Raw genomic sequence first — 12,947 nt, 5'->3', positions numbered from 1 at the left:
AGTTCCAAATTCAACCAATTACTTCTCAGGAACCTATTAGGCCTGCAACGTCCGTTCCATAGCTTGAATCCAATTATCTGCGTTAGTGGGATTTGAGGTTCCCCTGAAGATCGGAGGATGAACTTTCAGAAATATAACAAGTGTCATAGGACCGCCCTCATCATTATTGTTCCCGTGATTATCCTGGTTTATCTTATTACCCAGTGCCTCGGCTGTTGTCTACATAGCTGCAGCCATATTTCCTAGAGTAGCCATAAAGTCTACTGGATCATTCCCTACCGGGCTAGGAGTAACGATGCGTATTCTACCTCTACCTCGCCCGCGACCGCGTCTGCGAGTCGACATCTGGTCCTTATACACATCAAACAAGTGATATTAAGTTGATCAGTCTCAATATCGCAGGTCCAATGCTTTTAAGTTCCAAATGCATGCTCACAAACGTTTATGCCATATATATCAATCAGATATCCTAATAGCACATAAACACATATACAGAGAATGCACAGAAGTACAATCAGTCCGTCTTTCAGGCTCTATAGGAACGAACTGCTCTGATACCATAATGTAACACCCTACCACACTAAGCTTTACGCTTAAGTCGTAAAACAAAGGTGGTGAGGTATTACGACCTCTAAAATAAAATGAGTACATATAATAGCAGAAGAATTATAATATGCTAGGAGCCTTGAAGAAAAGGGGGAAATAAAAATCGCACAATAAAGGCGCTACGCTCAAGGAACGAGTTAACTTACGTGCTAAGAAAATCATAACTATCAAACATAAGATAACAGAAATAGGAGTAGAATACCAAAGATACAAAATAACAAGCTCCTAACTCAGCCTGCGAAGTCAAGACTGGCCGGAGAATATTTACACATATATACCCAAAATCCAAAAGTACATATACACAATCCTGCCTCTCCATAAACCTCTAAGAGGATCAAAAAGAATAAGTCATGCGGAGAGAAAGCTAAGTACATATATATACATCATAGCATAACAAAATATCCCAGTAACCACTCCGCTTCAAGAGTCCAGACGCCTAACGAGATGCCTCTCGACCTGCATCTGAAAAACAACAACATAGTATGGAATGAAAACCGGAGGTTCTCAGTATGGTAAAGGTGCCACACACATAATATATAAGGTCCTGGGAATGCCAGAGGCAATCCTAGAACATCGACACTCAGATTATAGAGCTTAAAGTATTAAACAGAAGCCATAAAAGGTGGTTTCCTAAAAATATTTAATCATAACTTAACTTAACCTTAAATCTAAGTCCTATACTGCCATTCCTTCATACCTCCAACTCCATCATGTATTTTCACAGACAAATAGACAGATAAATGCAAACACAAGAAGGTTACAACTACTGCAGGTAACAAATACACATTTAGCATGGCAAATACAGATAGGCACACCCAATTAGAGCACAAGCAAGTAATTCAAGTAATATGCATATGATGCATGCCTGTCCTATGGCTGATGAGGCTCATCTGTCGGTTATCCAGCCAACCCGACAAGTCTGAATTGTCCTTAGACTGTCCCCCGACGTGCATCCCCAAGAGTCTATGCATAGATTTTTCTCAAATAATCAATATTGCTCAATGGGGGTAACATTCCCGGGAATTTATATAGTGCCCGGTCACACTTACGTCGTAGGGTCAACAGAGTATCGAGTTTTCAACCTGGTACACGTGGTGGCAAGCCACGGCACTTAATCCAGGGAATCTCGTATCTCAGATTATTCAAATTCATAAGCCATATAAATAATTCAATTAAAATTCATCAACATCCACATCATTCTCAATCGCATCTCATCCATCATTATACGTCAATCATATTCAATCATTATCCTTCATTATCACATCTCTCATTCCGTCCATCAATAGTTCTAATTCAAAACATAATTCATTCTTTTCCAAATGAATCAAACTTAAAACATGCTCATTTTCTTAATAACTCAAAATCAAACCATATAACCTTTGAATCTTAAATCTTTATAAATAATCATATAAACTAAATCTCTAATTTTTATAGAATTTCGGCAGCATCTCCTCTAAAACTCGGACTTTGCCACCCTTTTCGGGTCCAAACCTGCTTTCTTTTCAATTCAACATACCCTTCCTCATCATCATAACAACCACCACGATAAATCTACCTCAGATAAACAATTAAACTCATACTATATTCAAATCCAACAACCCAAAATTCAACTAAGGATCATAGTTCACAATTCCTGAGCTTTTAACACAAAATACCTCATTATCACAACAACCTCCACAATAGTTATACCTCAAATCAATAATTCACCAAATCATTAGTTAATCAACAATAACATTCAACCATAATTCCCTCCAAATTAACATAACAACATTCACCATCCAAAATTAAAAACTAATTATCCAATAAACTTCAACCAATTATATTCATCGACAAATTACTAAATATTAAACATACACCTGCATTCCAACTTATCCTATGGTCATCTAGCCTAAGTTTTCACAGAACATTATATATTAAATGCAAGAAACCTAAACCATACCTTGGCCGATTTCCACGTAACGATCAAAGCTATTTATTCAAAACCAAGACAGCCCCTCAAAACTCAACTAATCCGCTTTCTCCAAGTTCCAGTATTCACAATTTCAAGCTCCAATTATTTATTCACAACCTAATACACATTCATAACACATATATATCCAATTTAATACTCAAAGCTCAAATTCAATGAAAATAAAATAGAATTATCGTATCCTCACCTTACCCAAGCTTCACATAAGCAAGAGTGAACGTTTTTCTCAAGCTAATTGGATCCTAAAACATCAAAAATCAAAGAAATTCAATACCCCTTCTCAAAACTCGAAAATTGGGGGAAAAGAGTGGCTGAGAATATTTAAGGGCTTACCTATAAAATTGTTCCGGTAGAAATGTAAAGCTCGACGCGGTGGACGCGTGGTCGCAAACGGTGCGGCGATCGGAGCTCGGATCGGAAAGTTACGGCGCCTTGAACTTGGAACGAGGGTTCGGACCCCTTTTTCTTCTCCTCCCTGGACGCAAGCTTTCAGCGTCACGTTGCTGAAATGAGGGAGATGCAATGCGTGGGTTCATTTAATAGGTCGGTTCGGTTGGACCGATGGTCCGATTTGGATCCGGTTCAACCGGTTCGGTCCATTCGGTCCAATCTTGGACCGATTTTCTCAAAATTAGTGTCAAAATTTTCGTTTCGATGAGCTCTATCCTAATTTGATATAATATTCACATTTCTAATCCTCCTTATTAAAAACTAATTTATTGACTAATTATTTACTAATTTAACCGGGGTTTACAAAAATGCCTTACTAAAATTTTTTAATAACTTATTTAGAATATTACTCAAAAAGAAATTAATAATCATGAAAAAATGAAAAGTACAGCATCCAGTTTTTTTTTTTTTTTTTTCAAACTCTGTGAGTTTCATGCTTTAAATTAAAGACACCAAAATTACGAGCCGAAGTTGTAAGAATTTTTAAGAGAAATCAAAACCATGATAAATTGTTACAACTTTCAAAATGAAAATTTATGGATAATTAAAGTAAATTGGTTGTTTATTTATAAGCACAAAACAACAAAGTACTTACCCAACTAACCACTTATATTCGATGTTGTAATTAATCATATTAGGATATACCGTACTAAATTGACAAGTATCTATTACTTTATTATTAAATTATTTTTTTTTCTAATATATTTTCCATTCCGTTAAATACTAATTTGTTGCCAATTTAAATACAATTTAAAGATTTGTTATTAACCAATAAATTATTACATACACAAAAAAATCAAATTCTAACATTTATTTAAATAGATAAATAAATTGACTAATCAACTAATTCAATTTGGTTATTACTTTAAAAAAAAAATGCATGGCAATTCATTTTAAAATACCCAACCATAGTTTTAGGTTTAAAGAAAGATAATAGATTAGATTGTAATATGCCTTTTATCTGAAATTCTGAATACTAGCCTTTTATATACATTATTCTTTTGAAAAAATCAACATACTAATTAGTATATAAACTATTATATGAACCGAAAGTTTATATTATAACAAAAATAATTTTAAAAGATACAATGTAAACAAGTCTCTAAAAATTTCAAAATTATGAAACAAATAATTAGATATTAGAAGTATATTATTCTTAAAAAGGTTTTAGAAATTATATTTTAATATAAATTTTTAAGTATTATTAAAAAAATAAAATATTTTTATTTTTAAAATTAACAATATGACATCATGTAATATTTTTTAATTTTTTTTGTGAATCACCAAAATCTTTTCAATAGAAATAAAAAATCTAAAAATTAGATTTTGCTCCAATTTTTATATACATATTCTAAATAGTTATCTAAATATTTTTTAAAAAATTCAGATAAAATACACAAGTCATTTTTTAAGTACAAAATCTATTTTCCACTTATAAAAGAAAATGAAAAATATTAAGGCTAATACCTTTAATGCAAAAAAGGAGATCATTGACTAATATTAATTCAAATATAAAGTAAAAATAAATAAAAATATTAATCACCTATTATTTTAAAAAATATTATCATTTGAGAATTTATTTGTCATTTATATTTTTAGAAATTATTTTTTATCATTATTATATATTTTTAAATATCATTTTAATAATTTATCCTTAATTAGACATAAATCTACATTTTAGTATAAAAACTCAAATCAGAATCTACGATAAATTTAAAAGTATTCACATCATCAAATTAAATCTACCATTTTCCTAAAAGGGCGATCTCAAATACAATCCAAATCATATCACATCAATAAGATCTGTTAATTTATTTTTCGTGGATAAGTTACACATTTTAAGTAATAATTTTTATTTTTATGGCTCTAGTAGTATCGTACGTTAAAAAAATAAAAGGAAAAAAGATAAAAACCATTAGAAGCAATTAAAATTTGTCTGATTAAGCTGGCCATTCCATGAATGCCATTTGGTTGTGATGATTAAAGGATTTGATTCGAAAGGTGCAAATAAACCAAATTTATGAGTGCGTATGGGTGAAAAGGAAGGACCAACAAAACAAAATTACAATCACAAAATATTTCTGATTTCAATTTTTTTTATAGTGATTCTTATTTTTCTAAATATAATTTATTATTAAACGGTCAATTATATTCTTTAGTTAATATAGCATTAAAACTTATTCTACCATTTTCTCTTCTAATTAGTTAAAGATGGTTTAACTATATTATCTTTAAATTACTCAAAATTTCAAATTCAACCAAAGTGATAAATAACAAAATTAGTTTAATCCAATGGTCTGTTCACACGTTCATTTAAATAAAAGTTGGAAATTTGAATCTCATCTTGTGTATATTACAATTCATTCGTCAATAGATTTTTATTTAAAATTCATATTTGCAACATATAAGATTTTTTTGACTTGTTAGATTGAATAATACGGGAAAAAAAATCGTAGTAATAAATGAAATATAACAAAAAGAAAAATTTACAAAATTTAAGAGGGGTTTGTTTTAATAATTTGATATATGAAGAACAAATGAAAAGCCAATATTATTAGCACACCACAATTGAATTCTCATTTATGTAAACATTTGAATTACAATCATTTGATTAAATCATAGCTTCAATCCACCTTTATTTATTTAACTTAAAATATAATAGGTCTCTCAAATAAGCATTAGTAACCCAAGTACACAGGTAAAATTTTACAAACAAAAATGCTAAAAAACACTTATTAAGAATATAAAAATAATTTAAAAAATAAAGTTATTGTATTTGCTAGGATACTTAACATAAAAAAGTAGAAAATTTGTATTCGAAAATTCTTAATAAATATTATAACCAAATTGACGAGAACTTTTTGTGTGTGCTTTCAGAGCAATAAATATTCTTATTCTCCACTATTTATTTTGTTCAATTTGAGCGATGTGTGTTAGTTTAATATTATTTTCATTTTATTATTTCTTTCAAAATTTAAAATAAAAAATAATAATAAACCTATAATACTAACATAAAAGTTAATAAATTAGAGTAAAAAGTTGGTATGTTCTTGAAATACCAAAAAAATTTTAAAATGTTAGTATCCCATATTTGTGTAAAATATATGTACTTTTTTATACTTTAAATTTATATTTTATATTTTAATATATATTTTATATAAATAACTAATTTAGTGATTACGTAGTATTTGTTTGGGTGTTATTAAGTTGATAAAAAGATATTTTTTTTATTTTTTAACGTATTTAAAAAATTTTTAATAATAAAATAAAAATACTAAAAATAAAAAATATATTTTTATAGAAGTTATAATTTTTGTCTTTTTAAAAAATTATATCTTTTACATAATAAATAAACAAAAAAATATTTTTATATTATTATACTTAAACATAATTAATAAATAAAAAAATATATTTACATGAGATATTTAAATATTAAATTTTTTTATTTTTTAAAAATATTTTAAAAATACAATTCAAAAAAAAATATTTTCTTAAAAAAATCACCAGATAGGTCCGTAATTTTGTTGTGGACATGTAATATGGTGGAATAAATTTTATAAATGGTTTTTGTTTAAATGGTGTTGGTAGCTATAGAATGTAAGCACCTACACAGTTTCGTCCAAAATTGAAAAGGTCAAATGATTAGTTTGAACGAAAAGCAGTTTATTTAATTATAAGAAGAGGGTGAGTACCCCTTACAGGATCCTTAATATAAAGGTGGGTCTCATTTCCGAAATTTCATTAATATTTTTGCGTAAATTAAGTAAAAAAGGAAACAAAACAAAGTTTGATGAGAAGAAGGGGAAAATGGCGCACTCTACGATCGCCGTTACACTGAGCCAGCAACTCTTTAAAAGGACCACTGTCCTCTTCCCTCACTCTTCTTTCAGATCTCGTTCTCTTCTTCCTTCTTCTTCTTCTTCTTCTGTTTCCTTCTCTCCTAACTTTCATACTCCTCTTTCTTCTTCTTCTTCTTCTTTCGCTCTCAGAGCCTCTTCTTCTTCTTCTTCTTCGTCCACCTCCTCCACCGCTGCCATGGGTGAAACTATCGCCGCCGTCGATGCCGGAATGGACGCTGTTCAGCGCCGCCTCATGTTCGAAGACGAGTCCGTTCTCTTCTCTCTCTCTTTCTCTCTCTTTTATTTATTTGAATATTTAATTATATGTTTTCGTTGACTGATTCCTTTTTGTTATTATTATTAATTTATTATTGTTGTTATGATATGAACATGTTTTTGTGTTTTTTGATTTTTTTTTACTGTTGATGTGCGATTTGCATGACTTGTTCGTGAGATTGTGACGGAATGGAAATATGTCACGAATTGAAACTCCTCTCGGTGTTCTGTTTTTTCTGGTTACCTTTTTTATTTTTAAAGGAAAAAAAGGTAGTAGTTCATTTGAAATGGATGGGAATTTGGATGCATGATGAGTGTATCGGTTGTGTTTGCGTTTTTTTTGGACGATGTCGTTTGTGGTCGAGGTGTGTTGTTGAATCCTGAAATTCAAACACGAGCTGGTTTTCTTTTTTTTTTTTTTTCGTATGAAAAATTGATGTAGCGGCATTGGATTGGAAATTTGGAATTGGATGCATGGTGATTGTTTTGGTTTGATTAAAATTGGATTGTTTGCTTATGCTGTTTGGTGTTGAAATTGAAACGGGGAATTCACTTATGCTTATGCTGTGTGTGTGTTTACTGTTGTGACTCTTCATAACAAGAGCTGATTAAAATGTTTTCCTCAGAGTTTTCATATATTCTGCTATGCTGCTGGTGTCCGTTGTCTATGTTAACTGAGTGAGGTAGTTAAAGGCAATTTGTGCTGTCATGGCGCCAAAATATGCACACTGGTGTCAATTTTCCAATTTAACCAAAGTAGTTAACGGGATTTCCGCTGTTTGCGTGCCAAAAGGCGCGCACAGGTGTCTGTTTTCTATTAACCATGGTAGTTGAAGGCAGTTGTTTGAGCTGTTAATGCGCCAAAAAGAGGATGCTCCTGTCTTAAAAGGCAAATTGTGTCGTTAAGGCGCCGAAATCCACACTAAACGGCAAATTGTGCCGTTAAGGCGCCAAAATTTACACGTGTGGCGTGTCGCGAGAGTAATAATTTGAAACCCCCAGGGATCCGAGGAATGAAAGTGAACTATTTGTCTGCTTATTATTAAATTTTCAAATAAATTAAGTACTCAATCTTATATTGTAAAAATTTAAAATTCATAACTTGAGAACTTAAGCTGTTTGTTGCCGACTATTTTTAAAATTATAAATATAGATTCTAATTAGCTACCCTTTACATTGAAGTGAACAAAGGCTGCACTGGTTGCGGTGTTTTTACAGTTGTCAATAAGACCATGAAGGTAGAGCTGCCATCTTAGTGAGAAATTCTACCATTCTGGTCCCTGGCCTATTACCACTTTTCGCGCGCTTTGGAATTGTTTTATTCATAATCACGATTTGTGTCAGGATGAACTGATTGCTTGTTTCTAAACTTTTGTGTGTTACTTTTGGAGTTTAAAGAATGGTTTTCACGGTGGGATTTCTGAATGTCTATTGTTTGTGTTGTGGGTTGCGTTTTTACATTCTTGAGGTTAATGCACAATTTTCCAGATCGATATCACTAATGCCTTTTCACTTTGCTTCTCTTTTGACATTTTAAATATTATATACTTCACTTTTACTTATGCATCATTTGTTCTTCATCTTGCTGGAATATGTAATTGATGTCTGTTGCAACTTTTCCAGATGCATTTTGGTGGATGAGAACGACCACGTGGTTGGTCATGATTCCAAATACAACTGTAAGTGAAGCTTCCGCAAAAATGTGCTTCAATTTTATCTCCTAATTCTTGTTTTCTGAAGAATACATAGTTTTATGATGATTTATAATGTGTCTAAAATATGATGTTATCTTATTGCTGGAATGTTGCATCGTTAAATATTCCATGTTGACTCTTTGATATGATTTGAGAAAAAATGGTTAAATATTTTCAATTAAAGTTGTTGGCTGTCATGTAATACCGTGATATCCATTTTTGTGAAGCTTTTGATGTGTATAAAAGGAGTAAAACTTTAATTGTTATTATGCATAGGCAGCATAGAATTGTTTACAGTAATTGTATTAATTAGTAGATTGTCAGAATGATTTACCAACAATGCGTCTTATTTTAAATATAAATATTCTCTTTTATTCTTTGTATTGGTGCATTTTATGATACTTAATCCTGCACCTATGCAAGATAGCAACATGGTTCACCAATCTTGCATTTAGAAGATGTTTGCAAAGTTGTTCATTGTATTGTTCATTATAAACTTATTTTAAGTAATAAAAACAAACTGCTAAGTACATAGGATACAAGCCTAACATATGAATTAAAATTTCATATTTGCCGTATATTAGTGACAATCATTTTGAGCAAATGTGATGACTGGATACCAGAAATTAATGCAATATCTGGCAGTGCCATGTTGAAAAGTAACACTGGTTTCCAGGAAATGTTTTGGTGTTTTTATAACTCAAAAGTTATTTCTGTTGTTAAGTTATGCTGTTCGTTCTGGGCCCACAGCCATGGGTAGTTCATTAGTTTGAGCATCTTCAATTTTATAGGTCACTTGATGGAAAAGATTGAAGCTGAAAATTTGCTGCACAGAGCTTTCAGTGTATTCCTGTTCAACTCAAAGTATGAGTTGCTTCTTCAGGTATGTATTTCCATTTATAATTTTGTGTATGCTCATGAATAAAAGGTTTTAAATCTGCATGAAAATGATTAGGTGAGCTAGGGACCAGTCCTGGGTATATGACTAATATGTACAGGGGGATAATTTTTTAATATCAAGTATCAATTAATTCAATGGTGCACTTTTACAAGTGATGTTGTGTAGCTTTTTCTAAGTATGACAACTTGAGTCTGATCATTGTTCACTATGAAAACAAAGGACACACAGTCTTCATGGTGACTTGCTAAAAGTTCCTCCAAACAAATGGTTGAGTAACAAGGTCATAACTTTAACAACATTCATGATGTTACTTTAGTTGTTCCATTCTGAAATTTCTGGTAATATACCATCAGATAAATTTTGAATTATTGAACTATGAATAGTGTTGACATTTAAATGTATGTAGTTTGTGAATTCATGGTGACTTGCTAAAAGTTCCTCCAAACAAATGGTTGAGTAACAAGGTCATAACTGTAACAACATTCATGATGTTACTTTAGTTGTTCCATTCTGAAATTTCTGGTAATATACCATCAGATAAATTTTGAATTATTGAACTATGAATAGTGTTGACATTTAAATGTATGTAGTTTGTGAATTTATTCTTGTGCTATATCTGAATTCAGCCATTGCTTCTTATCTGTATTTTTCCGCATGCCTATTGGTTAAAACTTGTGTATGTTTGCATGCCCGTTTTCGAATATTAGGCTCCATAATTCGATGTCTTGACTGAGATTCTCTATTTTTTTATGATGAAGCAACGATCTGGCACAAAGGTAACGTTCCCTCTTGTGTGGACCAACACCTGCTGCAGCCATCCACTGTACCGCGAATCTGAGCTTATTGAGGAGGATGCGCTCGGTATGTTGTGTTTAGTTTTTGTTTTGTTTGAAAGACTATGATCTTCTTTGTTATCACTGCTAAGTAATGCTTCTTCTTGCATTTCCAGGAGTGAGAAACGCTGCCCAGAGGAAGCTTTTGGACGAGCTTGGTATTGTTGCTGAAGATGTGCCAGTTGATCAGTTCTTGCCTTTGGGCCGCATACTTTACAAGGCACCTTCTGATGGCAAATGGGGAGAACATGAATGTAAGCTGAGCTTAATTAGTTTCAAGCTTTAGGTTGTGTCTGTTTTACCTTATTATACCTGAAAATCACTTTTTAAAACTGAACAAATCTGTTTATTCATATTTAGATCTTTTTTGCTTTTCCCATGATGTAGAAGATTTGAGTTGTAAAATCTTTTTTTCCAAAGCTTAAACAAATGCACCCTTAGTCAATCAAATTTTGTTAATTTGATCCTAAATCAGGCACGCATTATGGTTGTTTATATTCCAGATTTACCACACATTTTCCTGAACTTTTTGCTCCAATTCCTTACAGGATAGATGTTCTTTTGTGATTTCACTAACTGATATTTTCTGTATCCTCTCCTATGATTGCAGTGGATTATCTGTTGTTCATCGTCAGGGATGTTAAGGTGAACCCTAATCCAGATGAAGTTGCTGATATCAGGTATGTGAATCGCGACCAGTTGAAGGAGCTACTGAGGAAAGCGGATGCCGGCGAGGGAGGCTTGAAGCTGTCGCCATGGTTCAGACTCGTTGTGGACAATTTCTTGTTCAAATGGTGGGACCATCTTGAGCAAGGAACTTTGGGACAGGTCGCTGACATGAAAACCATTCACAAGTTGAGTTAAAAGAAAAGAAATATATCACAGATGTTTAAGATATGGTATGAGGGGTAGCTATAATTTTAATCAAATAAAATTTGGTCCTTATTGTATTTGTACCAAAATATTTGAACTGATTGAAAATGATTTTCGTAGTTGTGGCCAATAATGTTGAATTGTTGATCGTGTCTGTTATTGATAATAGCCAGAACTTTATTACCGCCGTGTATCTTATAACTTGCAGAACAATTCTATTATATGTGAAATAAAAATAAAAAAGAAATTAGGATTTTTACGGTGGCCAAGTGTGCTCTGTGAGAAGCCATGGTAGTTGTTCTCTTGACATTTTATGAAGCTTTTTGGTTAAAAACTGCTCTCTCTAATCAAAACAACTTTTTTTTTTTTTTTAAATATTCACTATAATATACTGTATTAACGTGGATTTGATTTTTTCTCGTTTTTGGTCTTGGGTGATTTGCAAATATTGTTGTACATGATTCATGAGTTTTTTAACTATACTCTAGGTCTTATGGATTAAGGTAAGAACTATACTATATTTCTTCTTCTTTTAGCTTCTTATGAGTTCTATTCTTTTCTTTTGGGAATGCCTTTTCTGATGTAATGGTCTTTTGAGCAATAAAATATCTAATACCTTTGATTAAAAAAAAAAAAAGCTATACTATGTAAAATAATAAACAAAGAAAAGGTATATGTTTTCAACTAAAGTTGAGAGTTTTGAAGAATAGGAATTAAATGAAAGAAAAATAAGAATCGAATTATAAAATAAATAACTCCGAAGAGTTCTAGCAATAATTTCATATTGCTTAAAGATAAAGGTTTTTATAAGATTGAGCAATTCTTACCTTTAAGGCTATCATTGTAGCCGACTAGAGAATTTTTTATTTTTACTTTTTTCCGGAAAGCATGATTAGAGACCTATATCTTTTGATGTTAAAAGATTGTTATTTGAATAAAGCATGATTAGAGAGATTCTTTCTTTGTGGGACAGTGAATCAAGGAGCCGCGTGATCACGTGTGCAGATGCAGATTATAATCTTCATTTTACAGCTTAGCATATGTTTTTGTTATGAGTAGTAGTTGTGTTGCAGTGACACCCACCCTAGCAGTCTGCTGAAATTAAGAAAAGCACTTGTCTAGTGACCCTTTTCTATTATTATTATTTTAATCAAATAGCAGACGCCTAAGCCACTAAATTAATTCAGATAAGCCCCACTTTAAACAAATTCTAATTATTTAATTAGTCAGCGAGCTTTTTCCTTTGCCCGTGGTGATTAGCAATCTTAAACATATGAAATGTCTTTGTTCACACAATTAAAGTATCAATGACTTGGAGTTTGTTCACACCTGTACAGGTTTGTGTTAGATATAATCCCAAATCAATCAACAACTCACGCTATTGTCCACTCTTCATTTGTTTTAATGTTTTATAATATCTTGTGGTGACTTGTGACAGTGATATTTTACTGTCACTAATAACTATTTATTGTCATGTAAATTTGATTTGTTTGAGATCATATTTAA

At 31.6% G+C, this 12,947-nt stretch overlaps 1 protein-coding gene and 1 long non-coding RNA gene across 2 annotated transcripts; one reads left to right on the top strand and one right to left on the bottom strand.

The window, feature by feature from the left end:
- Window positions 1–765: 765 nt before the first annotated feature.
- Window positions 766–3,061, bottom strand: LOC148569414 (uncharacterized). Its single transcript, XR_015880633.1, has 4 exons — window positions 2,909–3,061; window positions 2,763–2,817; window positions 2,546–2,674; window positions 766–1,068 (listed from the first exon to the last, which is right to left on the bottom strand). It is a non-coding gene; the product is annotated as an uncharacterized LOC148569414 (long non-coding RNA).
- Window positions 3,062–6,601: 3,540 nt separating this feature from the next.
- IPP1 (isopentenyl diphosphate isomerase 1) lies at window positions 6,602–11,707 on the top strand. The gene is made up of 6 exons (XM_016338524.3): window positions 6,602–7,131; window positions 8,764–8,819; window positions 9,626–9,717; window positions 10,494–10,596; window positions 10,685–10,822; window positions 11,179–11,707. Exons 1-6 carry the CDS (start codon window positions 6,833–6,835, stop codon window positions 11,430–11,432), a joined length of 942 nt encoding a protein of 313 aa, XP_016194010.1. The 5' UTR covers window positions 6,602–6,832; the 3' UTR covers window positions 11,433–11,707.
- Window positions 11,708–12,947: the final 1,240 nt, after the last annotated feature.

This window comes from Arachis ipaensis, chromosome B4 (genome assembly GCF_059453495.1).
Source record: "Arachis ipaensis isolate K30076 ecotype BB chromosome B4, ASM5945349v1, whole genome shotgun sequence".
In the NCBI taxonomy this organism is placed as follows: domain Eukaryota; kingdom Viridiplantae; phylum Streptophyta; class Magnoliopsida; order Fabales; family Fabaceae; genus Arachis; species Arachis ipaensis.
This window is presented reverse-complemented; position numbering and strand designations above follow the sequence as displayed.